Here is a 25,705-nt window from a genome sequence, read left to right on the forward strand (position 1 = left end):
TAAGCTGCGTTTACTCCAACAATTTTCAGAAGCGTGCAGAGGAAAAAGGATAACTGTAAAGCAAATTCTTCTAAAAAATCTAAGTGTTTTTTCTTTCTTTAATAAAAAAAGTAGTATTGACTTAAGATAGCTGAATATAATTATCTTCTTCCTCACAATAAGCAAGGCAAAATTAGGTGGCCATAGTCTCCCTTTCTATCTTTAGTCTCCTTTCCAAAGAGTCTTCCTGAACTGAAAGATAAAAGATGATCCCAGAAACAAAACCATAAAGACCCCTAAAACTGTGAACACAGCAATTTAAATTGGAAGGAACTGTCAGATGGTTTTACTCAAGATAGTCTATTCCAATGTCACAAGCCATTTTAATGAAGGCATGATTAACGAGAAAACTGACGGTTGTCTGATTTCTTGCTAATGTGCTTGAAGATTTTGGCTTTGTGGACGCTCTTCGGTTTCTGGTAACCAAATCCGCCACCGCCACCTCGTTTCTGTAGTCTTCTGCCATGGTTGCTGTTCACATCTGGAGTTTTATTGGTTAAAGAACTTAAAAAGGAATAACTTGAAAGGTTGCTTTTTAGGTATGGTAAGAGTTATTAATGTGAGAAAAACATAACAGCATCATACAAAAAGCTGAGTCGCTTCACTACGGTCAAATCTAGAACTTTGTGCCTGTGGTTGTAAATAATGCTGTAATTCCTCCAGTTTTCCAATGAAGTTGCCCAAAGTACTACTGCTTCAAATTCTACCCACAGTCTAGATTCTAGATACAATCTTCTATTTCATGCTCTTGACCCCCTATTTCAACATTCCAAGATTATTAAACTTCAGCATGTATCTTTCAATGGAAATAATTTTGCAGGGAGGAGGACAGTACTCTAGAACATGTACGCATGTGAGCATTTCAGTATCTGCTACCTCACAGCAACTGACGCACGTACAGCATGTGTATGCACTAAAATGTGTGTTTGTAGGCAATTTTTGCAGTTTCAGTACTTGCTATATAACATTTTCTTTGACAAACTATCGTTGGAGCATGATACATTTATGTGATTAATAGCAAAAAATAAATTGGAATTTGAAGTAGCACAAGAACTTCAGTCAGTTGCATTGAACAGCTGTAATGCAGCAATTCAGCTTTGAAACACTGCAGTAAAAGGATACTGAGGTCAACATACGGAGGAACTTTAAAACCAAATGAAAGGCTGACTTTGGTAAGATCCAAGTTATTAACATCATAGATCTGCTTCAGAGAATGGGAGTCATAAGCTCTAATGTAAGCTTTGTAGGCTTCCTGGGCTGACTTGTGCAGGAAGTAGTTCTTCTCAATCAGTTTTTCCAGCTGGTGAGACAAAAAAAGAAGAAACAAAATGAGATATATCCAATTATAGCTGTAACAAGTGTATAATTTATATTCAAGCAGATTATTGATTGTGTGACTTGTAGAGACATTCACTATTCATTTCAGTAAAACTGTCCAGTGACAGTAGAGTGCGCATACATATCAGTGCTTTTATAAACAGAGGGACAAAAAAACCTGAAGTGGGATAACAGTAAAAAGCCTCAGCAATATGAAAACTTTTAGAAATATTAAATTGGGTTGTCCCAAACAAGTTAGTCAAGAAGGAGTATACAACTGCAGCCACATGATGAAACCATGTGTATTGAGAATTAATGGACAACGACAGTATACTTTTAATTCAGACATCTAAAATGCACCACTCTGTGTAATTCTATATGTAATCTTACCTATTATGGTGCAAATGCATTATAAAATAAGCATTATTAATTCTAAGACAAAAATGCAAGTGCTGTAATGCAGATTGAGACTTCTAATTTATTTGTTCTATATTCCAAATCCTCTTTAGATCCAAGCGTCTCATTTGATGGTCAACTTAATGAGTTACACTAGACATCATTACTTCCTAATTATTCTTAACTACCAACATCTTTCTGTAAAGACTGTCTTCACTGCTTCTTGTACTTGCCATTTCAAATGCAAGTTACTTCAGAGAAGCTTTACAGAGCTTCTATCACAGAATCACTAGGTTGGAAAAGACCCACAGGATCATCGAGTCCAACCATTCCTATCAATCACTAAACCACGCCACCCCACCTCAGACAAACAGAAATTCACAGCTACAGAACTGTCTATGCTATTCTCTCCAACTTTGTGTTCCACAGTTATTTTTGTAGCACTGAAACACAAAACAGGTTTAGCTGATGCTGGTCTTTATTAACACCAGCTAGTTAAAAAAACCATCTGAACTATATAGTAACATTTCTAGTAGTTGGTACTGGATCTATTTCTGCACACTGGAGTTTGAGTAAATCATCCTGTAAGACACGTGTGACTTGCAACTAATCTGAACACATAGAACTATTCAATAGAAGCTACCAAAACCGTTGTTGCCATGCCAGACAAGAACATCCTGCTCAAAAGCTGAAGCAGGCTTACATCACTGTGGTTTCCTGATGTAAAGTGAAAAAACAATTCTTACAAGTGAATTCATACCGTAAAATGATCACAAGTTAGTACTAGATACTAAAATTCATGTGTAACTTCAAAACATTTCATTGCTTTACTGTCATCAAGGAACTATAGGGCAGGAGGATTTACTGCACAGTACTCATCTACAGGAAGTTTTCCGAACATGCGTGCATATTTTTAAACTGCAGTCGTTACAGACTAACATGCTCCATGTGAATTATTATACAGATATTCAGAGTAGCTATAGTATGAAGCCATTTAGTACCTGAGACTGGATGTCTGAAATTTTTGACCATGAAAATTCAAATTCACTTAGCGGTACCTTAAAAAAAGAAAAAAAAAAGAAATAAAGTACCAAAATTATTTATACTGTGTAAATAGTAAATGTTTTTAAGACCTAAGACAACTAGAAAAAGACCTGCTACATAACACAAGACTTTTTTTCCACAGCTTTTCCTGCAAGGTGCCTTAATACCAATATGCCAGTATTATCACTTCCTTTAAGCTAGAGTAAGAAAGAGGCTTAGCATGACACTTCGTCCATTTTAGCTTTTGCTGTATAAGTTACACCACTTCAGCTACAAGTAACAAAACTCTGTAGTGTAATAAGTCCATAAGGAGAGCAACCAAGCTCTCCTTATAAGCATTTCTATCATATTAAAATAATTACATTTAGAAGGTGGCTACACTGGTTTTGGAAATGAGCAGCATGCAATTGCCTCTGAATAGAAAATATAAAAACTGCACAAGCAACATCCAGATTTTAATTTCCACTGGATGGTCAAGTGCCCAGTATCCTCCAAGAGAGAATTCACAGGAAACTTATTCTGTTACCAACACAAGTTGCACAGTTGCAAAGCAAATATTAATAAACCAAGCATTTACCTTTGTGCTGTAGACTTGGAAGTCAGATGTCCAGTTAAACACATTCTAAGCAACACGAAATATTTTGCTTAAAAAGTTTAAATATTTGCCTAATCAGTACAGACAGAAGCTTACCCTGGCTTGCTTCAGGTAACGAAGAAAGCCTAGTTCTTCTGGTCTTAAGATGAGCAAAGCATGTCCTCTACCATTTATACCCCTGGCAGTTCTACCAACACGATGAATATATTCCTTTTGGAAATAATAAAAAATAGGAAATACAATCAAGCTTTCAAACATGCAATAATCAAACAGCTTCACAGAACATTCCCAAAGTTAACATTAATATAGTCTGATACATCACCCGTTATTTTTTTAAGACTTTTTCTTAGCACTGACACATGGATGAGGGAAACCAAATCCTGAAGATGCAAGGCATAATTAGGCTAAGACAGACCCTCTGACTACAAACATTTTACCTTTCACTGAAGAAATTAGTCTGCTGTAACTGAAAATAAGACTCTACTTGTGGTATATTTACTCAGTGGATTTGTCAAAACTTCTGAGTTTTCTGAGTTTAGCTTGTTTACACTGGACATTTACTCAAGTAAGAATAATGACTTCTAAAAAAAAATCAAATTTCCACTGGAAAAACTCGCAGAAGACTCAGGGATGCATATACAAACTCACACTCCTCCTGAGAAGTATTTTGTTGTTTAACTCATTAGATTTTTAAATTAACTTAACAGCACAAAGAATAATGTTTTATAAAGAAACTCTTAGAAAAGTCATGAAGGTCTCAGCTAGGTTCAGCATTTCCCAGGAGTCTGTAAAGGGAATTGGAAGAAATCAATGGCTAATTATGAACATGGTTGAATCGTGACTGCTGTCAAGCAGCAGTTTCAGCTTTTCTCTGTAGCTACATTTGCAGTTAGGATTTGATCTGTTGCTGTGAAGTTTCTCTACTTCTTTAACTTACTTTTGGATCATCCGGAGGGTCATACTGGACAATCCAGTCAACTTCAGGAATATCCAGTCCTCTGGCAGCTACGTCCGTGCACAATAGTATTCCAGATTCTGCATTACAGAACTGGAAAAATGTGGTAGTACGTTTGGTTTGTTTCTGCTTGCCCTAAAAGGAAACAAACACATTAAGGATGAAATATCAACTAAAATAAATTAAAAAAAAAATCTGCTTATGAAAAGTAACCCCTTGGAAGAAACCAGAAAGCTTTCTACACTCAGAGCATAAATTAATATCAGTGTTCAACCCTGGTTTGGAAAAGAGTAAGATTAATGATGCTGAAATGTTGTTATTACAGTCTTTGCTTTGTCTCCTTCCTCTACAGACTAATTGAGATCATCATCAGTTTTGTAAGCAGAGTATCTGTTTTAGAAACTGGACAGAAGTAAACAAGGCAAACGTGTGCTCAGTAACAACTTACAGGTACTACGAGATTAATTAATCAGTGAATAAAGCACTTACATGAATGGCCAAAACAGGTAGATCAATGTAGTTCAATAATTCATAGTGGTACTTCACGGACATACACGAAGAAAAAAATACCATTAGTTTCTTCTTCCGGTTTTTCTTGAGGAATGTAAAGAGCAAAAGGAACCTTTTTTCAGACGGACACACTACATAACCCTGGAAAAAAAATTAAATATTGTTAAATAAAGTAATATGGAACAAAATTTAGTTTCAGCAACACGTTGAAATTGGGGAAGTGTTATATTGTGAAACAAACATGCCAGATACTCATGTTGGCTGCACAAACACAGAAACTGCTGTGCAACCCATTGAGGTATTATCTGAAGCAGAAAAAATGAAACAGATCTGAAGTATACATATCTCTACTGAGTAATGTAGAAAATACAGTTAGAAAGAAAACTGCAGCTTAGGTATGTAATTTAGATAGGAATAGACAGGTGTAAGTAACTATTACTATTTCACGAGGTTTTATATCATCTGTCCTGCAAACATGGACTAGATGCACAGAACTGTAGTTAAGTCAGCAGACTGAATAAATCCCTTTAGGCAAATGACTGCTTTTGCCCACTGGGATACTAAACACTCTTTAAGACAGTGTTTAAGACAACTCAGTAAAAATTACATAGGACTTGGAATGTTCACAGATCACACCTCTTTTAATAACATTTGCATTTTACCTGTTCAAGACCATCTACTGTTGCTGTCTCCTTGTTATCATCGACTCCAACATATAGTGGCTCTTTCTTCAGAGAGATCTTTGCCAGATCTTCAACCTTTCTGGTTTGGGTAGCAGAAAAAAGCATTGTCTGTCTGCGCTCTGAAAAAATATTTATTTTGAAAGACGGTATCACTTTTTAAAGGAGAATTCAAATAGTAAGTCCATAAAATCTCTACCTGCAAACTTCCCTGAGCAAGTGTTCTACTTTTTTCCATTAAATTCTAATGCAAACATACTGTTCTGGACAGACAGGCATAGTCGTGTTCTGGATCAAACAGGCTGTTTACTTAGGCTGCCTCCAGCCCCAAAATCCTAATGGTTATCAAAACACAATATTCTTTCTGGGAAAATGTCTGATTTAGACATAAAACAATGATTGAAATAGAGACCAACCTTGTAATTCTAACTATAAATTAATCTAATTCACATGAATATGCACGTTGTTGTTAAAAAAAGACAAAACGCTAGAGAATTTGGCAAGGTTTTTGTTGTGCAAATTAAAGTACATTGTTACTGTTCATCTTGCAAAATTAGTCATTTTCCCACTCTTCCTTCCCTTTCTGTTTTTAGTACTGTTCATTAACATTCTTCTCAGGATGTTATTTGTTAGAGATATATTTGCATTTTATACATGCGGATCTGAAGTTAAATATGTAAGAAACAGAACCTAAAAATAGTTATCACTGACTTTTGTATACTATTTCCATGGAGGCGGAAGATGTCCTGCATTTTTAAAGTTAAATCAAGAGCCTTGTTGACTCTGAGAATGTGCTTAATATATCAATTACAAGGAATAACTAAATGAAAAATTAGGAAAAGAAATTTTTATGGAGAATACTTAAACTTCCTTAAGATACTGTATGAAGAAAATTTGAACTGCAAGTCAGAAGATCTCCTTCCTTATAGGTAAGCCTTATTAGGAAATACTGGACTGTAGGAAATAAACAGGCAGAGGAAGAGGAATGAGGAAACGCAGATGTTAAACTAAAAGGATCTTACATGAACAGAATTATATTCCTAAAGTGCATATAAAAACTCTGTCCTTCAGACAAATGACATTAAAGTAATATATACTAGCTACTTGAAAAAAAGGACAAGCAAGACAATCACTCTGAAGTGCATTTACAGAACTATAAAAATTAATGACTTCTCTTATAATAATCAAGTCACGAAGAGATAATGTTAGTCAAGTGATTTCCAGGAAAGACAGGTGGGTTTTTTTCTTACTTGGTAGCAGTTTTATGATCTGTTTCATTTCCTCTTCAAATCCAACCTCCAAGATACGATCTGCCTCATCAATTACCAAACACTGCAAGTTCTTATACATGAAACCTGGAGTGTTCTAGAAGATTAACAAATTCAGAGTCAGACAGGGTCAAAGAGCTTTATTAAGTTCTGATAACGCAGGTTAGACATAAGTATCTTATCTACCTGCATATGATCCAGAAGTCTTCCCGGTGTTGCTACAATGATGTTGATTCCATTTCCAAGTTTCTGTGCTTCTGCTGATCTGTTGCTGCCCCCCATTATCAGACCGTAGGTGTGAACATGATGATTCATAAGTTCTTTAAGAACTCCATAGGTCTGCATAGCAAGCTCTCGAGTAGGAGAAAGAATAATAACACCCGTTCCTAAAAAAATACAATCAGACAAGAATAGGTTACAACTCGTCCACGTCCCTAAATGGCTGTGCAAGAGTAAAATTCAACTGTGGAATCAAGAACCTTACCATTTCTAGGCATGAATTTGAGCTTGTAGATGAGCTCTACTGCAGGAATAAGAAACGCAAGTGTTTTGCCACTGCCTGTTTTTGCAGCTGCTAAAATATCCCTGTGTGCAGCAAAGTTAGAAAAATAAGTATTTAGCTGATCGTGCAGACAAAAGAACAGTCCTATTTTCAACAATACTGACAATGTGAAAATACAACAAGACTTACAGGAAACCACCAAAGCTGTTGTCAAGAGCTTGGTGGCAGACCCAGCCCACAGCAATTGGCCACCGCGTCTCTAGTGACAGCATAAAACTGTCTTTGAGACATGCAGACAACAAGAACAGTGAAAACAGACTTCCCTGCTTTCAAAGACAAATGCAAAGCAGCTTCCATGAGCTAAAGTATTTGTTCACAGGCAATACAGACAAACTTTGTTAACTTGTTAAACAAAATAAATAAAACATTAGAACTTCCCTTTTTAAAAAAAAGTCACATTTCATATTAGCTTGCCAGCAAAAATTACATGTTTTGGGTCAATGTAGTGATTCAAAATCCTCATTTCTTACCTGCCTTCCAGAAGCGGTTTAATACTTTTATGCTGAATTTCGGTCATGTGTGTAAAACCCATGTCTTTTACGCCTTTCAGCGTATTCTCACTGACAATACTAGCCAGAGAAGTAAAAGAATTGTCTTCAAAGGCACCTGAAGTGGGGGAGGAAATAAAAAATATTCAAACTTATTTCTTCAATTTCATCTGTCCTTTAAGACTACCCAGTTAAAACTGACCTAGATGAAACAAATCAAAGCAAAGGACCTTTTGTTATTCCTTAGTACCTGAAAAGCCAAAGATATTGACAAATTACTCTGTATTAACACATTGTTAAGAATGCTACACAGAGCTGTTAAATGTGAACATAAATGCACTGTTTCCTTTGCCAAATTTACAACTCTACACCCCCATCTTGCTCTCCACTGATTTTTCCCTCTACAGCTAAACATATACGTGTGTATATATATATATTTTAAAACAGATTCTCACTAGTAATTTTAAGACTAATAGAAGTGTGCATACAATGAAAACGTCAAAGAACAGTAACTGAGGAACAGCTGTATGGTTGCCTGTGTCACCATACCTAATCTGAAAACTGCAAGTTGCTCTGGAAGAAAGCATTAAGACTGTGGATTTTTACACACATATGGAAAAGGGAGCACAAGATACCTGTTACACCTAGTGGTAAACTGGGCACTTCATCATCATCCTCCTCCTCCTCCTTCTCCTCCACTTCTTGCTCTCCAGAATCCTGCTTATCTTCATCTTCTACCTCCACGGATTCATCTTCTTCAGTTTTTGCTTTTTTAGTTTCTGTATCTAGAGTGTTATTTTACAGAGGACAAGTCACTCAGAGACATGAAAGATATGATCACCATTAAAAGTTGTGCCACAGAGTGTATTTCTTTAGTCTGTAAATGACTTACACATGTCCCGCTTTTTTCATGGGGTGAGAGAGGAACAGGAGAATGGGAAGAAAAAGTTTCTATGGGACTTTCTTATGTAGAGAGCAAAAAATTTATAAGCTCCTTCCACACAATCCACTCTGCAGAATAAAGAGTGACGTTTATTGTATACTATAAAAAATTTCCCATAGGAATGAGGAACAAGTTACAAAATTCTTTCCAATCTGTAAGGCAGACATCAAGTTTCGAACAAAGCTTGCACTTGGGTCATGTGAAATGTAACGTCTATTCTAAGCACTGGAATCCTTAGAGAACTGCATGAAAATACCTCTTTATATGCATAACCATAACAAGTGCCACAAAGTTCAAACAAATGAAATGGAAGTTTCAAATATATACAGAAATATACCTGTGCGCATACACATACATATATACATACATACATGTATAAAAATCTAGCAATATTTACAGGATGCAATTTTTGGGGTAGTTTCCCAGCATATTTTAGTTTCACAACATAGAGGTGCTGCCAAAAGCTGGATGCATTGCTGAAAGAATGTACTGGCTGCACTTCCAAGCACAGAAATCATGTGTCTGTTACAACTACTTTGAAAAAACAATATATATACTTATAAAATCATAGAATGCTTTGGATTGGAAAGGACCTTGACAGGTCATCTAGTGCAACACCCAAATAATTAACAAGCAAAACATCCAAACTTACTGTTACAAGGCAGAATCCTACGCAACAATTAAACTGGTTATTAAACCTCACTACAAGTTCAGTACGTGTCAGAGTTCAACCATTATAGCTGGAATAAGGAAAGAGGTGATGCTGCAGACCTCCAGAGCTTCATCTGACCTGGCACTTCTCACACCATCCAGCCAACAATTCCATTCCCACAGGAAGGAAAACAAGAGTGGGTGCTTATTGGGCTCCCTGAGAATGAGTCCTGGCAAACCAGCTGTATTTGTCAAGAAAGAATCACAGAATTGTTTGGGTAGAAAGAGACCTTAAAGCCCATCCAGTTCCAACCCCCTGTGATGGGTAGAGACACCTCCCACCAGACCAGGCTGCTCAAAGCCCCATCCAACCTGGCCTTGAACATCTCCAGGGAGGGAACATCCAGAACTTCCCTGTGCCAGTGCCTCACCACCCTCATTATGAAGAACATACCATCTTCAGCAGTAGCCACTGCTTTCCTCTTTTTCTTTTTCTTCTTCTTCTTCTCCTTCCCATCGCCGGGGCAGGCAGCATCTACGCCTTCGGAGGCTGCTCCGGCTGCTGCCTCTGCCTCAGGGGCCACCATCTCCTCCTCCTCCTGCTCCGGGATGCTCTGCGGTGCCGGCTCTCCCGGCAGGGGCACTGCACGGCGGAGAGAATCACAGAATCACTAGGCTGGAAAAGACCTCTTGGATCCTGGATCCCAACCATTCATATCCACCACTAAATCGTGTCCCCATAGCAACTCACCCACCCGTCTTTTAAGCACCTCCAGGGACGGCGACTCAACTACCTCCCTGGGCAGCCTCTGCCAGTGCCCAATGACCCTTTCCGTGAACACTCTTTTCCTGATATGAAGCCTGAACCTCCCCTGGTGGAGTTCGAGGCCATTCCCTCTCGTCCTGTCCCCTGTCATCCCTCTCGTCCTGTCCCCTGTCACTTGGGAGAAGAGGCCAGCTCCCTCCTCTCCACAACCTCCTTTCAGGGAGTTGCAGAGAGCAATGAGGTCTCCCCTCAGCCTCCTCTTCTCCAGGCTGAACACCCCCAGCTCTCTCAGCCGCTCCTCATAAGGCCTGTTCTCCAGCCCCTTCACCAGCTTCGTTGCTCTTCTCTGGACTCGCTCCAGAGTGAGAGAGAGGGGGAAAAAACACACGAAGTCAGCGCCGGCCCTGCGAGCGCCCAGCCCGGGAACGCCTCCGTCCGCCGCCGCCGCACCTGCCCCCTCTGCCGCCCGCAGCTTCAGGTTGCGCTGTCGCAGCTTCAGGTTGCGCTTGTGGATCTTCCTGCGGAGCAGCCGCATGGGCAGGTTCCCCGCAGCCACCGACACCGACATCTCCGCCGCCTCCCCGCGCCCCGGCCGCACGTGGGGTCAGCGAGCCGCGCGGCGCTTCCGGTCCCGCCGGAAGTCCCGCCCCCCCCTCGCGCGCGCGGCCGGCCGGGCGCCACGCAGCTCCCCCTCTGGGCCGGGAGGGGCAGCGCCTCCTGGGATCCCGGGCCTGGCAGGTTGCCCTCAGGTGACCCCTCAAAGGGTCCCCATCCCCTGAGGTAAACCGACCCGGCCCCAAGTTCACTGGAGGTCACCGAACCCGCCACTCTGAGATCACCTGAGGCGAACGGGCCCCACTGAGGTAAGTCGAGGTCATGAGTCCGAATCCAGGGGTCACCTGAGGTCCAGTCGGTCTGAGGGGCAGATGGATTGGGCTCTTTAAGCACTTTAACATCATTAATATCCAGCGTTCAGGTCTGACTCTTTAAAAGATTTTTAAATAAATCTGCTACACATTTCTGTTCCTGGGTTACTGTATTCCCCATCCCCTTACAGGCAGCTCACCTTCTGTCCAGCGGGTAGGTGCACTTACTTTCTTCCTTGTCTTGTTCCTCTCTGATTAGTTTCATGAAACTGTAGTAAATTAGACTCATAATGTCCTTGATAAGCACGTACTTGCCCACTTTGTCCAAGGTGACCCTGGGGTGGTGCCCTTGACCTCAAGTGACCCCAGAGGGTTCCCTTGACCTCGAGTTATGGTTTATGTAAAGCACATTGTATGTAGCTGTTATCAGTTTGCTCTGTATCTTGTCGGGTAGAACATGGAAGGAATCTTTTAATCTGTTTTTTAACAATGGTAATTGACGTTTAGTGGCATAATAACACATATAATTGTATATAATGTCAACCAAGCCTGGCTGTCACACATTGAACTTTCAGTAAACCATCAACGTTTTGTATTTAGGAGTAACTTCTTATTACCCACCCTAAGTGGGATGCTGTAGTTTTGCTCTTAAAAGGGTGGGTCTTGTTCAGAAACATCTGAAGGTAACAGTTGGGTGGGTTCAGCCTGTGCCCTGCCTGCGATCAGCAACGAGGGACAGGAGAAGAGTTTGCCCCTTAAAAGGCCTCTTGATTTAGAGCAGGCTCTGACCTGCGGCTCGAGCGGGCAGGGAAGGAAGGGCTTACAGAAACCTTCCGTTCTTTGCTGGGTGTCCAGCAGTTGTGGGCTTTTCATCGTGGGGCATTTGAACCTCCTGTCGTCGCTTCTGCCGTGAGTTTCAGATAATGGTTTTGCTTGTGCATTTGCTCATTAGTCTTAGAGTAAAAGTGGGGTCACTCGAGGTCAGGGGCACTCCAGGAGGGGTCACCTGCAGTCCACCTGACCAGCCTGTGACCTCAGGTGACCCCGTGTTGGCTGCCCGTGACCTCAAGTGAGTCTAGACTTGATGCCTTTGGCCTCGTGTTGCCCCGGGTGTGGTGCCCGTGCCCATTTGTTACTTCGGGCAGGGTTTCCTTGATCTCCAGTGACCCCAATTCCGGTCAGGATGACTTCGAGTGAACCCGGTGGGGTCTGCCTGTGACCTCAAACCTTCCTGGTGTGGCTCTGCATGACCCCGGGGTGGGTGCCTGTGATCTTGAGTGACCCCAGGGGTGCTACTCATGACTGCAAGTGACCCTAAGGGGTGTGTTTGTGACCTAGAGTGACCCTGGAGGAGCTTACCGTGACCTCGAGTCTTGGGGTGGCTTCCTGTGACCTCTAGTGACCCCGTGGGGAGTCTCTTTCCCTCTAGTGTCTCCTGGAGGGCAGCCCGTGACCTTGAATGACCCCAGATGGGGTGACTCATGACCTCAGTTTACCCCGGGGGAGGGTGTCCTTGTCCTCCAGTGACCCAGGTGCTTGTCAGGATGACATCTAGTGACCCCAGGGTGGTGTTTCAATGACCTCAAGTGACCCTAGGAGGGCTCCCCATTACCTCGAGTGACCACGTGGGGGGTTCCTGTGACCTCAGGTGACCCTGGGAGGGGTGTTCCTGACCTCCAATGACCCCGGTGCCAGTCAGGATGACCTTGGGTGACCCGGGGGGGCTGCCCATGACCTCGAGTGCCCCTGGTTCTGGTCAGGATGAAGTGAGGTGAGCCCAGGGTGGATGTCCATGACCTCGAGTGACCCCAGTGCCAGCCAGGTTGACCTCAGGTGACCCGGGGTCGGGCTGGTTGAGCTCTGGTGACCCCCGAGCTCCCTGTGACCTCAGGTAACCCCGGAGGGGCGGGACAGCCCGTGACATCGAGTGACTGAGCAGGAGAGCTCTTTACCTTGAGTGACCCCGGGGCCAGGCCAGTTAAGCTCAGGTGACCCCAGCGGAGGGTGCCTCAGGTGACCCGTGGGGGGCTCTGACCTTGAGTTACCCCGGCGGGGGTGCCCTGATGTTGAGTGACCCCTGGGCTGGTGGACCTCGAATGACCCCAGGGCCTGATAGGTTGACCTCAAGCCACCTCTACTGCAGGTTTCATAGAATTATAGAATGGTTTAGATTGGAAAGTACCTTAAAGATCATCCAGCTCCAAGCCCCTGCCATGGGCAGGGACACCTCCCTCTGGTCATGTTGCTCCAAGCCTCATCCTACCTGACCTTGAACACCTCCAGGGATGGGGCAGCCACACCTTCCCTGGGCAACCTGGGCCAGTGCCTCACCACTCTCATGGTGAAGAATTTCTTCCTCATGTCTAATCTAAGTCTTCCCCCTTCCAATTCAAGTCGTTAAAGTTTTTTGGACCTCTTTCAGGCAGTACTTTCCAGCTGACCAGCTGGAGCTCCCAGCGGCTCCTCGATTCCAGTGATAGGCAGCACGACCTTTCCTTTGGAAAGGGACGCAGATCCAAGAAGCAAGAGGACCTCCTGCTTCTTGGATCTGCGTCCCTTTCCAAAGAGTGATTTCTGCAAGCTGAAATGCAAGCCTCTACAGATCCTTCTTGACCAGCAGATGGCACGAACACTACAGGAATTCACAGCAGATGCTTTGCCATCTTAGACCAGTAACCACTGTGCTCTTAGAAATCTGAATACCTACAAATGGTGTAAGGCTCAGCCAACAACACCTCGCTGTAACACGGAATATACTGCAGAACTATTTCTATATTATTTTTGAAGCATTCACTGCATATAACCTTTTTTTTTTAAAGTCAGTAATTTTAGAGGTGAAACCAAAGTGATTTTTTACCATCTGTAATTGTTGTCTCACAGAGGTCACATGGATCACTAGGGTGAGAAATAAATCTATTTTGCCAAACTTCAGAATGCGAACTACATCATCTTGTCCAGACTTTCACAGACCAGATAACGGGTCTGGCCACCAGGTTATTAAATTGAAAGGATAAGGACACGTCTATCAGCTGCATTTGGAAAGAAAATGAACCACCCTCAGCAAAAAAAGGCTTTTGGTACAAGACACCAAGGGAAGTCAGTTCAAGGCTGAATTTTAAGCAGGTAAAAATTCCTTGCTGCAACTCAGTGTAATTTATGTTCTGGACATATTTTTTTTCTTGGCTACCTTATATTGTGTCTGCAGAATGCATTTTTATGTAGACAGGGACTTGCTCCTCCTAGTCTGTGCTGATTTACATATACATGACTAGGTTGGCCATTTGGATCTGGATTTATTCCAGACGATGCCCCTTTCTGGAATATGGTCATTGTGCTCATCAAGTGAATTAAAAATCCAGACAGGAGGGAGCTGGCACCACTACTGACACTGAGGCAGGAGAAAATCACGTCCTTTGGGCATGGCATGGTCTACACATTCCTACTTTAACCAGTACTTCCAGGATCACCCTGGCATCACACCCCCAGCTCTACCAAGAATTAGGAAACAGAAACCCTGGTCAGGTAAAACCCTAAATACAGAATTCACCTCAGTGTCCGTGTTGGGTCCTGGCTGGCTTGGCAAGTTTTCTTGAATTTGTATTAGTGTGGCACAAAGCCCAAATTGATAAACTCCCCTGAGAAAGCATGTTAGATCCTGTGGAGCAGGATATATTGTCTGTATCAATTGGCTACTATCAGTGTGGTGCACAAGGAAAGATTTGTTGCATTTGCAGAAAAACAATGATCTTGCATCTGTATAAACAGGTGTGATGGCATTACCAGAGTTCAGAAATTACAGATTACTTTAGGTCGTAAGGTGGCAAAATATCACGTGCTTCAACATTGCTTTGTCTCAATATCTTGTAAAAGATATTGCTTAGAGCTAGCAAAGAAGTGTGTGGCTCTGGAAAGTTCAAAGCATGTTTTATGATCTTCTTTCTTTTTGACTTTTTTATTTTTCTTTTCCTTCAAGACACAACTGTGGAAAGTCACAAAAGAGAAGACTCAGAAAGCAGTAATGATAATTTCATTGTGACAGGTCTAGTCAATAGTTTAAACCACTAACTCACATTAATAGTTTTTCTCTGAAGTTTGGCATTTCTTAGATATCATATGAATTCCCCCAGCATGTGTCTCTTTTCTGTGAAATAGATTTATTCCTAATTGCCTGCTTATCACACAATCATTACTAACAATAGGATTTTCTCCAATAGTTATTGAGATGTTGTCAAGAATTCTCAAATTCTCTACACACGATTTTGCAGGAAGGTTTGTAGGGAGTCATGGTTTGGGTTAGCAAAGCCCTTATACAGCTGAAGAATTCTTTATTAGAGACTCTGAATTTATCTCTGGAGATGAATGTTTTCACTGGTCTGCCAATTCAGTATTTTATTTCCCAGAGTAAATTAATCATTAAAGCTAAATTCAAAATCTTTTCTCCTACTTGCCATTAACTAACTTGTGTTGGTTAACAATGTAACGCAAAAGTAGTCATTGATTTCAGTTATATCATTTCAGGTAAATGGTGATAATTTATACAGAAGGTATGAAAATTCTAGATAGAAAAGATGAAACAAAAGCGTATAGTCCTTTTTTGGATACTGGAGTTGTGGTACAGAGCTGAGTTAAGGCAGACAGGTTTTATTTTCAGAAAGCAGAATGTCTGAAAAGATACCTTTTTGATGTCTTATGTTGGACATGAAACCACCATAAATTATTATGAACATCTGCTGGAAACTTGCTAAAATCTCTTTCCTTGTGTCCTTGTGTGTTTCAAAGGCATTGATAAAGACATTGAACAGGGCTGGACCCAGCACTGAGCCCTGAGGAACCCCACTTGTCACTGGCCTCCAGCTGGATTTCACACCATTTCCCACCACTCTCTGGGCCTGGACATCCGACCAGTTTTCCACCCAGGAGAGTGTGCGCCTGTCCAGGCCAGAGGTGACAGTTTCTGAAGCAGAATGCTGTGAGAAACTGTGTCAAAGGCTTTACTGAAGTCCAGGAAGATACATCCACAGCCTTTCCCTTGTCCAGTAGCTGAGTCATTTTATCATAGAAGGCGATCAGGTTAGTTTCCTACTAATTCCTCCGAAGGTCAATAGTTTGATCCTCATCTTCAAAATACATCATCACTAGGGCCCTGCTTATGTAAAATATTGCTTAAATCTCTCTGAAATGAAGACTATGGTGGAATCAGAGAAGCACAGAATGGTTGAGGTTGCAAGGAAGCTCGAGATTGTCTAGTCCCATTCCCCTGCTAGAGCAGGTTGCTCAGGACTCTCTCTGCTCAGGTTTTGAGTGTCTCCAAGGATGGAAACCCCTTGGAAGTCTCTATCTTCATTACTCCTTTCCATCAGGTATCAGTACACATCGAACCTGCTCTTCTCCAGGCCGAACAGTCCCAGATATCTCATTTTCTCCTTGTATAGCAGATGTTCCAAACCGTTTATCATCTTTGTGACCATTCACTGACCTTGCTGTAGTATGTCCATGTCTTTGTACTGGGGAGCCCAGAGCTGGACACAGTACTCCACGTGTGTCTCACCAGTGCTGAGTAGAAGGAGGGATCACCTCCCTTTTGTTTATCACAGTTGTCACAGTGGGACTTTGTTATAATTGTATAACATTTTTTTCCTAAGAAAACTTTGCCATTTACAAGATAAATATATAGTAGTTTTATATTTAACACCTACACACTGCAAGCAAAAAAAATCCTCTAGGAAAACAAGGTGCTATACACATATTTATCCTCACAGAGGCAATGAGAGAACAAATAATACAAGAGCACTGCGCAATTTGTAATGTACTACTGGCAGGCAGCAGGGTACCATGAGGATAACTGTGGTGTAAAAGCATGTGCGACACAGCTGAATAGCTTGGATTCTATTTTGTTTCATCAATGCAGAACAAGTTGTTTCTGACATTTGTAATTTAATCTTACACAATATTTTGGGGTACTCGGAACCTAATTGCTTTTCTGAACTGGATGAAATAATAATGAGACATTTCCTGTTATATTTTAGGAGGTTATTTACAGCTGTTTGTTTCAGCTATTCCACCATCCCTTTTATTAAGATGACATTTAAATTAATGATATTATTTCTTTACATACAAAGATCCATTTTTAATATTTTTCTGTTTTTATAGAAACTTCCTGAAGGTCTTTCAAAATACTGCAAAGGCTACAAGTAGGATCAAGTGATTAATTAATAGATCAATCAAACTGCAGGTGTAGCAACTTACAGACTGACAGGTTCATAATCTTTAGAATAATAATTTTCTCAGCCATAAAGGGCTTTCCTTTTACAGTGCCCTCATTAATTTAAAGAACCCTAGTCAATACATTACTGTCCCCTTTTCAGAAGGTGTGTGTCTTTTATATTGTCTTATCATTTACGTATCTTCATTTAAAATAGCTTTGTTCAAATAAAGTCACAACTAAAGAGATTATGAAATCTGAGTCAGTAAGTGGAAGACATAGGGTCAGTTAAGATTCTTTACAACTACTTTGAAGATAAAATTTGAAAGGGATGCAATAGATCTGGGTGCGGGGCAGCTGGATAGAGACAAATCTGTGGCATTTTGTGGATGGAGTGAACACAAGATGTCACCCTAGCTGCGAAATAGCTTCAACACAGAAATTCCAGTAGGTGAAGAGGAAAGGGAATGAAAGACTGAGGTTACTTTTCCCCCTCCAATCTGTCTGACGCATGTTCCTATATTTAACTGTCGCAGAACACTGTCTCAGTACAAAATTTTCTACTCGTTGCTAATATTTTTAATACAATTCTATCAAGCCATTTATAATTTTTTAAATTGCTGTTTTAAATGTGCTAGTTTTTAAATTGCTGTTTAAAATCTGAAGTCAGATTTGACTTCCTTGAGTACTAGCCCTATGTTTCTTACACAGCTAGTGAAAAAGATGATAGAGAACACAGTGCATGGCTTTTCTGAGTTTTCGTCAATCTTATTAATTTTTATACAGGTACCTAGAAGTCTAAAAGCTTATAGGAGGGTGCAATGGTAACTACTGTGAAAAAAAATCAGATAACATATAATAACATAGTTAAATAGTTATGTTTTCCCTAAACTGCATAAACATTTTTTTGCTGAAGAGTAGTATATTCTTTATGTAACAATTTGAAATTCCTTTTATCCTTACTCTAAGCAATGCAAAATTATTCCTTCAAGGAAGAAGGGATTGAAAATCTTGAATTAAACAAAGCATTTTATAGGCAATGGTATTAGTATTCTTCTGATTATGGTTGGGGAGCTGATACCTTTAATATTAAACTCAGTGAACTCAGTCCCCTGACTTTAGTAATACTGACAGCATGCCTATGTTCAGAAGGACATATATGTTTGAAATGTTTGTTTCCTTACTCTATGAAATAATAAGAAGGATTCTACAGGTAAGACATCTGTCTGAGGCTTGTAAGGACAGAACTCAATGCCTTTTTACGATGCCCATATTACCTAAAGTGACCATTCTAACTTAATTTATCTCATCCACACAGTGAGACTCTCTTCATCTGTAAGGTAAGGATAGCAGTTTTTCTTGACTCTTACCACTTGCTTGTATTGAGGTAGCCAGCCTTTCAAACAACGAGTAATTTAAGAAATATATTCATGTAGGACCTATATCAAAGAAGGCCTGGGCAATATTGTAATATTAAACAAAAATATATTACTCTTAACCTCTAGGTGTACTACTCTAAACCTACCTTACTCTTGCCGAAGGCTGAGAAAGGGCTTTTTTATCAGGGAGGGCAGCGATAGGATGAGGGCTAATGGTTTTAAGCTGAAAGAGGGGAGATTTAAATTAGGAGGAGATTTTTTACTGTGACAGCGGTGAGGCACTGGCACAGGTTGCCCAGAGAAGTGGTGGCTGCCCTATCCCTGGAGGTGTTCAAGGCCAGGTTGGATGAGGTTTTGAGCAACCTGATCCAGTGGGATGTGTCCCTGCCCATGGCATGTGGGTTGGAACTGGATGATCTGTAAGGTCCCTTCCAGCCCAAACCATTCCATGATTCTATAATTCTATGATTAACCACCAAAATTTAAAATAGTGATAGTAAGATAGTACTTTGTAACAAATTATGCATCTTAGGGGGCAGAGGACCTGGACGGAGGAGGAACCTGCACAGTGAACATACAGCATGTCAAACACTGTGATATCTCTACCCAAGCATGTTTTTAACCCATGGTGAATAACAGATTACCCTCAAGAATATCTCAAGTGAGCTCATTCGCACATTTGGCATTGGGGGAAACAAGGAAGACACTTACTCTTGATTTTCTTGAAGTGGTTTACCCCTCACTTTCTCAATACTATTGTTATGCTCCCACATCCATAGTTTTACACTACTCTTCTGCTTTACATCATTCTCCATGTCCTTAAAACCCCTGTAAGTTTCTTTTAAGACCCTTTCAGACAGCCATGTGAAGGAGTTTTAATGTTCCTGAGAAAAGTTAATTATTAATCTGTTATGTAATATCGCATTTTTTTTTGTTTGAAACTCAGTGGGAGCTCAGACAGTCAGGTCTCAGTGAGTGAATGCTCAATAACTTGTGTTATTGGACTCGGAGCTTTTATGGTTCAAGACTTTATAAACTGTGTCAAGCTGTGATAGTTACAATTATTGCATACGTTGGCTTAACCTATATAGTGTAGTCATAATGCATTAGCCTTTCCAACTTTCAGTTTCCTGCGCTTTATTATCAGTGACATTTTCCCTTAAAGGTTGAGGGCAAGCATGACTTTACTAAACCAACTTTTTTCCCTGGAAAGCTATTGTTGAGGAAACCAGGAGATGGCAGTCTTTCTTAATGGATCGTAGATAAATTCATCTCCTTCTGTTCTTGTGCCCCAGAATAGGCAAAAATTCAAAATTAAGTGAAGGAAGAGGTACATATTTTGTCTTGTTGGCACTGTAAGCCATTGCATGCTTGACCCCTCTGGTATCTTCCAGAGCCTTTTATTTTTCAGTGTCAGACCTTGAAGAATAACCTAAACCTGGGGAGATCATGGTGTTTGTAGTTTTCAGATTGGCCCTAGTGGAGTCTGGCTGTCTCAAGATGTGTGAACTGCAGTTCCCTCTTCTCTGGTAATACCGATAGAAGTCAATGACTAGCCAGCCCTCATAAGACTGTGTACTTCATCTGAAGGCAGGCTATTTCAGAGAAAACTATGTTAGAAACAAATCGTGATTTGTTCATGTATGTTTAATCAGCAAAAATGTAGCCACCTAGAGACTCTATGACCTAGTCTACCTCTCTGTTAGTTTTCTACTTAATGTACCTTTTATCACTCTTGGACAACTCAGATCCTTCACAAGGTATCAAGGTGATTTTAGCTGGCAGTAGTGCTTTTGGCCACTGTTCAGGTAACCTGACAAAAGCTTATAACCCAGTAGAATATCACTGTTCTAAGATAAATTATTGTCTATTCTTATTGGAGAAATAATGCTGCATGGTAGTAGTAGATACCAGTTTCTTTGCATCTGTTGGTTGCAGGCATGAACAAAAACTTCTTACTTTTCTATATGTTTTTCTGTAGAGTAAGCATCAGAAACTCTGAGGCAGGAGACCATGTAAGTGGCATAAAATGACTCTTTGTCCTTATTGTCCCAGTCCAACTCAAACAGAGCTTAGAAAAAACATGATCTGCCTTCAATTATTTACTGGAGCAAAGTGGCAGATTTGATTGTAGCAAACTAATAGTCTTGTATCTCCATAGCCATCAGGGCTTTTTGACTCCCAAAGCTGTTTCTCCCAAAGCTGTTTTTCCCTCCCCTAATCTGCAGTGAAGTGCATGGGAATGGCGTGAAGTGACCAAGAGCACGTATTATTCAGGACCACATCAGGCTTCTACATTATTTGGACTAGCACTTTGTCTTCTGTTTGGGCAAATACTTGCTTTGCACCTTACAAGCATTTTGAACTGTCTTAAAAAACCCCTCACTGACTAATAGCAACGATAGCAATAACAACATGCATAAATTATTTCAGGGAATGCTGAATAAGATGAGCAGATGTAGAAGCTAGCTTACGCTTATGAAGTATTCCAGGTGCTACCTGAGCTTATTGCAGGACCAAGCAAAGAGGTAGCTAATAAACTGTTCCAAATGTTCACCTATATTCTCACTTGTTGTATTTGCCATTATTATAATGGAAATATTTTTGTCTTTTTAATGTAATGATAACAGACCTCCATGTCATGTTTCAATATAAAGGTCCTCAACTTTTCTTCTGCAGCTCACCATGTTCAGTTTGATGCATGTTACTCAATGTCTTCTCACTGTTTTTCTGAGCATTCTTGCCCATAGACATCCTGCAGATGACTGCCTGTCACAGAGGAGCTCTATTTTTCGCTTGGCATGCAGGAAGTCGAGCTGTTTCCATCTAGCAGAAGGCAAGTGATTTTGGACTTGCATGCCACGGTTCTGTAAGTGAGAGTCATGTACATGGTAAAGAGTATCTGGATGTAGGTTTGGAGTTTGGATATATTGAGAATTCAAAACTCCTTGGTGTGGCAAAACTGCTTGATATACAAATGACACTGAATTTATTGACCAAAATTTGTAATTTTGTCCACTTTACAAAGCAATAATGCCCAGATAGTTATAATGGAACTTACCTTGGTTGTGTATATGAAGTTTCAGTTGCAATGCAGCATCATAACATAAGCCTGTGAAAGTTATGTTAAACATTTTGTATGTACTTAATCACCTGCCAGAAATGTATAAAGGCATAATACCTCATTAATAATTTCAAAAAGTTGAGTTATGCAAAGAGGGATGGTCATTTTACTCATGTAATGATAAAATGCAGGTCATTTACCAAGCATGCAACACCACATCAGATATTGGAATGTCCATGTAGGGAATTAACAGGACCTTATTAGAGAATGTGTATTAGTGAAGGAAGGAAGCCTTTGGTGACTGAAACCGTGTTCAGCCATGGCATACAGTGCAGTTTCTACACTGTCTTGTATTCTGACAGCTTAAAACATTCTTGGGTAAATTGGCAGGCGTAAAGAAATGACAACAATATAACAAAAATAAGTGCAGAGTGTCACACTGTTACGAGACTGGGGCTCAGAAAAGTACATGTAGAGCTTCCAGCTCTGCCACAGACATACTGCATGATTGAAATAAATCATTCATGCTCACATTCCTGCCACCTAACTATGGGCATTGAAAGAGGTCCTGGATTAAAGCACTCATTTCAGAAAGTTGTTCAAATGTGATGTGGGCTCCATAGGGGTGTCTGTCTGTCTTCATTGACTGTTGGGAATACAGATTGAATAGGCTCTTAACATTGTCAAGGTCTTCACGTGCAGTTTTGGAAATAGTGCTAGATGTTTATCTGGATTTGTAGGCTCTAAGTATTACCCAATTGAATTGAGGTGTTGTACTTCCCCAGAGGATTCCTCATACACTTTTGTATAGAGTTCAGAAGTTACTTATGCTTTCTTTTCCATGGTAACAATCAATCTTTGCTCCGGGTCCAGAATATGTAGGGAACCAAAGCTACCGATTACTGTCAGACAGAGAGTCTGGCCTAGAGCTCTTCCTGTGTTCTTCTGGTGAGCCTGTACTCCTTCAGCCCTCTCTGCACAAAACATGAAGGAATCCAGTTATTTAGTTTGCTTTGCAACAGATTTTGTGCCTATGCCTTCTTCCTCTTTTGGAGGGTATGAAGTGAAAAATAAATTGAGTAAAGATTGAGTGAAATAGAAAGCATTTTTATTTTTTTCTAATCTCAAAATGATATTGCTTCTATATGAGATATATATATATATATCTTATAATACCCATCCTTAGGATTAATAATGTGTTTTACCCTTTACTATCCATGTCTGTAAGGAATGAAGATAATCAAAGACAAAGAAAAGGAGGGAGAAAATCAGTATAGGTAAGCTCCAGACAGACAGCAAATGTACTCAGTGTGTATGTTTAAAAGGGTAATTTAGGGCTTTAAATGAAGCCTGAATTACTTCAACCTTGAATGGCAAATTGCATTAATCTGTAATTATGTAATTTTGCAAAAGAAAGCAAGAAAAACAAGAGATGCCTACCTGATTTAGATGGCAAGGTGGCAAAAGAAAAATCCTGAGTTGGGATTTGTACATTTCAAGAAAAATAAAGCAAGATATACATGGAGACCTCAAGCATAAGACATATCTATATTTTTACAGTGTGCAGCAGGTTTTGGCAAATGAAGCAGATCTGTGTGACTTAGGCTCTAAGCCTTAACACCCCAGCAAGCGTAAGCATTCAAAAAATGTCTCCTGTCTAGATACCAAACGTGGAGCAAAATTTCTGTTGTAAAAATGCTATTTCAAGTGCCATAGAAATAAACCCTGATTTAAAAAAAATGTCATAGTCAACTTGAACAAAAACATTTGGTTTTGCTATATCCTGGAGACACAGGCGCATTCAGTCACTGACCTTGGCAGTGACCTTGGATAGTTCTTTGATGATGCCAAAATGCAATGTCTCATATCCAAGCACATGCCACATTCACTCACCATCTTCTATATGTGTGAATCTTCAAAGATAAATTGGTGTCATCTCAAGAGCCCTGTTATATCCTGAAATTAATGGCTTCTGGATGATCATCTCACATCAGAAGGACAATGAGCATCTCTGCTGATGGGTGGTGCTTACTAAGAGCAGTGGAGATGTCTTTGTCATAAGGTCAAATGTTTCCTGTGCTTAGAGGCTGCTCATCCTGACCCTTATCTCATGTGAGTTTGGGCAGTGTATTGTCTGGGATAAGCTAGATGCCATATCTCAGCTCTCACAGTCGTTCTCCCTGAATTTCATGACCCTGTTAACAGGATTCTGGCACAGTAAAGCCAGGAAAAATCATGAGGAAGAGTAAGGAGATGGCAGGAGACTTTGTTGGATGTTGTGCTGAGTCATGGAGCTGTGCATGTGCAGGTGAGGTGTTGGGGATGCAGGTATTGGAAGGGCTATATTGGAAGATCAGTAATGGTGGTACAGGTGTTATTTAAAATAATCTCAGCCTCCTCAGAATATATGTGCCCGGTGAAAACAGCATTTTCAGTTGTCTGGCACATTCATGATCTTGCAATGTTCTCACATTGGTTGATGTTGTACAGCTATTTGTTGGTTGCTGTGAGACTTACTCTGAAGTCTGATTGCTTGGGATAAATTTTACCTGCAAAAGTAATGTAAAAGCTGTGCCATAGAATTAGTGTTAGTCACTTTCTTTTTCTGACAGAAGAAGATAAAGCATTGAATGTCTGGCCCTGCAGGTGATGCTGAGGGACACTGGAAGATAGAACAAATTGAATTCCCTGGCCAGCCTGATATTAGTGTAGAATATTTACTGCCTCTAGGGAAGTTAAACCTTACCTCCACTGTGCATTTCTAAACATTTGCACCTTTTACAACTTTACACCTTCAAAGTAGTTGACTAGCTTCAAAAAGGATAAACAAACTAATTGTAAATAGTTTTTTTAAATTACATAATTACCAGCATCATATTATCTTTCCACTAAACAGCACAGCTTCAGCAGAAACAGACCTCTGAGGCAGCAGCTGTGAATCTGTTAAGCTCTTGCTTATTATTAATGTCTTGTTTTCCTTGGTTTTAAGACAGATTCTTTCATGTTTTCAAAACCACCTTGTAGATTTGTACACATGATTCTAAGTGGGAATGATTTGAAAGCTCGCAGTGTCTCTACCTGACTTCTGTGATTTTGCCTTTTTATTTTGCAGTGAACATACTGAAAGAAGAACCAATCCTTTAAAATTATATCTCTATCTTGTTATATTACATGTAATAGGAAAATGTTTATGATTTCAACATGTAATTTTCCAGTATTCTCAGACAGCTTTAGTAGTATAAGCAGTACTGGGGGTGTGTTTGAGAAATCCACTTTGTTTAATAAAGAATAGACTAGTGAGTTACTATGGAGAACTGTGTAAAGATTAAGATTTCCATATACTGTTGGAATGTATGGAGACACTTGGGTAAAATATTTTAGGAAACAAATCCAATAAGGGCCCAATTTAAAGAAAAAAGTCTACTTAGATGCATTAAGTACAGGTGTCTGACATTTTCTGTCTTAAAGAATCGCCCCTGGAGTTACGAAATAAGAATAATTACGTTTAGCAAAATTTTCTGGTCATTTAGTCTACCTGGGTTTTCTAGAGTACATCTTCAGATCATGGATTATAGGTGCATATCTCATTATCACTAATGAGAATTTCAGTGCAGGATATAATTTTACTATGCTATTTTGTCTGACTTGTATTACACCTGTCAGTCTGCTTTCCTCCTGCTATTTCATTAATATTAAGTATTAATATTTAAAGGTCAGACTTGGCCTGCAGTGATATTAAAATATATTATTCAGTTTCATCTGACTTGAGGAGAACATCTTTGGGATAGTGTTCACTAGATAAAGAAAAAGGCAATTGCCATATGCTTTGCTGCCTTTTTAATGCACACTTTTCCTTTTCCTGCAGTGGAAATTGGGCAGTTTCTATCTGAGAGAGGGAAAAGAGAGATTTGTAAAGAAACGAAATGTAAATCATACTGCGGTCAGTGGGAGTGAAGTGGCATACTCTGTACCGGGAGAGT

The 25,705-nt window shown here is 40.3% G+C and overlaps 1 protein-coding gene across 2 annotated transcripts; it reads right to left on the reverse strand.

Moving 5' to 3' along the window:
• Nucleotides 1-335: 335 nt before the first annotated feature.
• On the reverse strand, nucleotides 336-10,818 carry DDX18 (DEAD-box helicase 18). 2 transcript variants are annotated; one of them, XM_069861511.1, is made up of 14 exons: nucleotides 10,665-10,818; nucleotides 9,903-10,091; nucleotides 8,490-8,633; nucleotides 7,837-7,972; nucleotides 7,289-7,389; nucleotides 6,991-7,190; nucleotides 6,787-6,901; nucleotides 5,519-5,658; nucleotides 4,836-4,997; nucleotides 4,329-4,481; nucleotides 3,488-3,601; nucleotides 2,754-2,810; nucleotides 1,162-1,339; nucleotides 336-520 (listed from the first exon to the last, which is right to left on the reverse strand). In XM_069861511.1, the coding sequence occupies exons 1-14, from the start codon at nucleotides 10,780-10,782 to the stop codon at nucleotides 378-380; spliced, it is 1,950 nt and encodes a 649-aa protein (XP_069717612.1). In that variant the 5' UTR covers nucleotides 10,783-10,818; the 3' UTR covers nucleotides 336-377. The 2 variants fall into 2 exon arrangements, with proteins under 2 accessions (XP_069717612.1, XP_069717613.1); XM_069861512.1 differs by having other exon boundaries at nucleotides 8,490-8,639; nucleotides 10,665-10,809.
• Nucleotides 10,819-25,705: the final 14,887 nt, after the last annotated feature.

The sequence above is a fragment of the Phaenicophaeus curvirostris genome, chromosome 7, assembly GCF_032191515.1.
Source record: "Phaenicophaeus curvirostris isolate KB17595 chromosome 7, BPBGC_Pcur_1.0, whole genome shotgun sequence".
Classification (NCBI taxonomy): domain Eukaryota; kingdom Metazoa; phylum Chordata; class Aves; order Cuculiformes; family Cuculidae; genus Phaenicophaeus; species Phaenicophaeus curvirostris.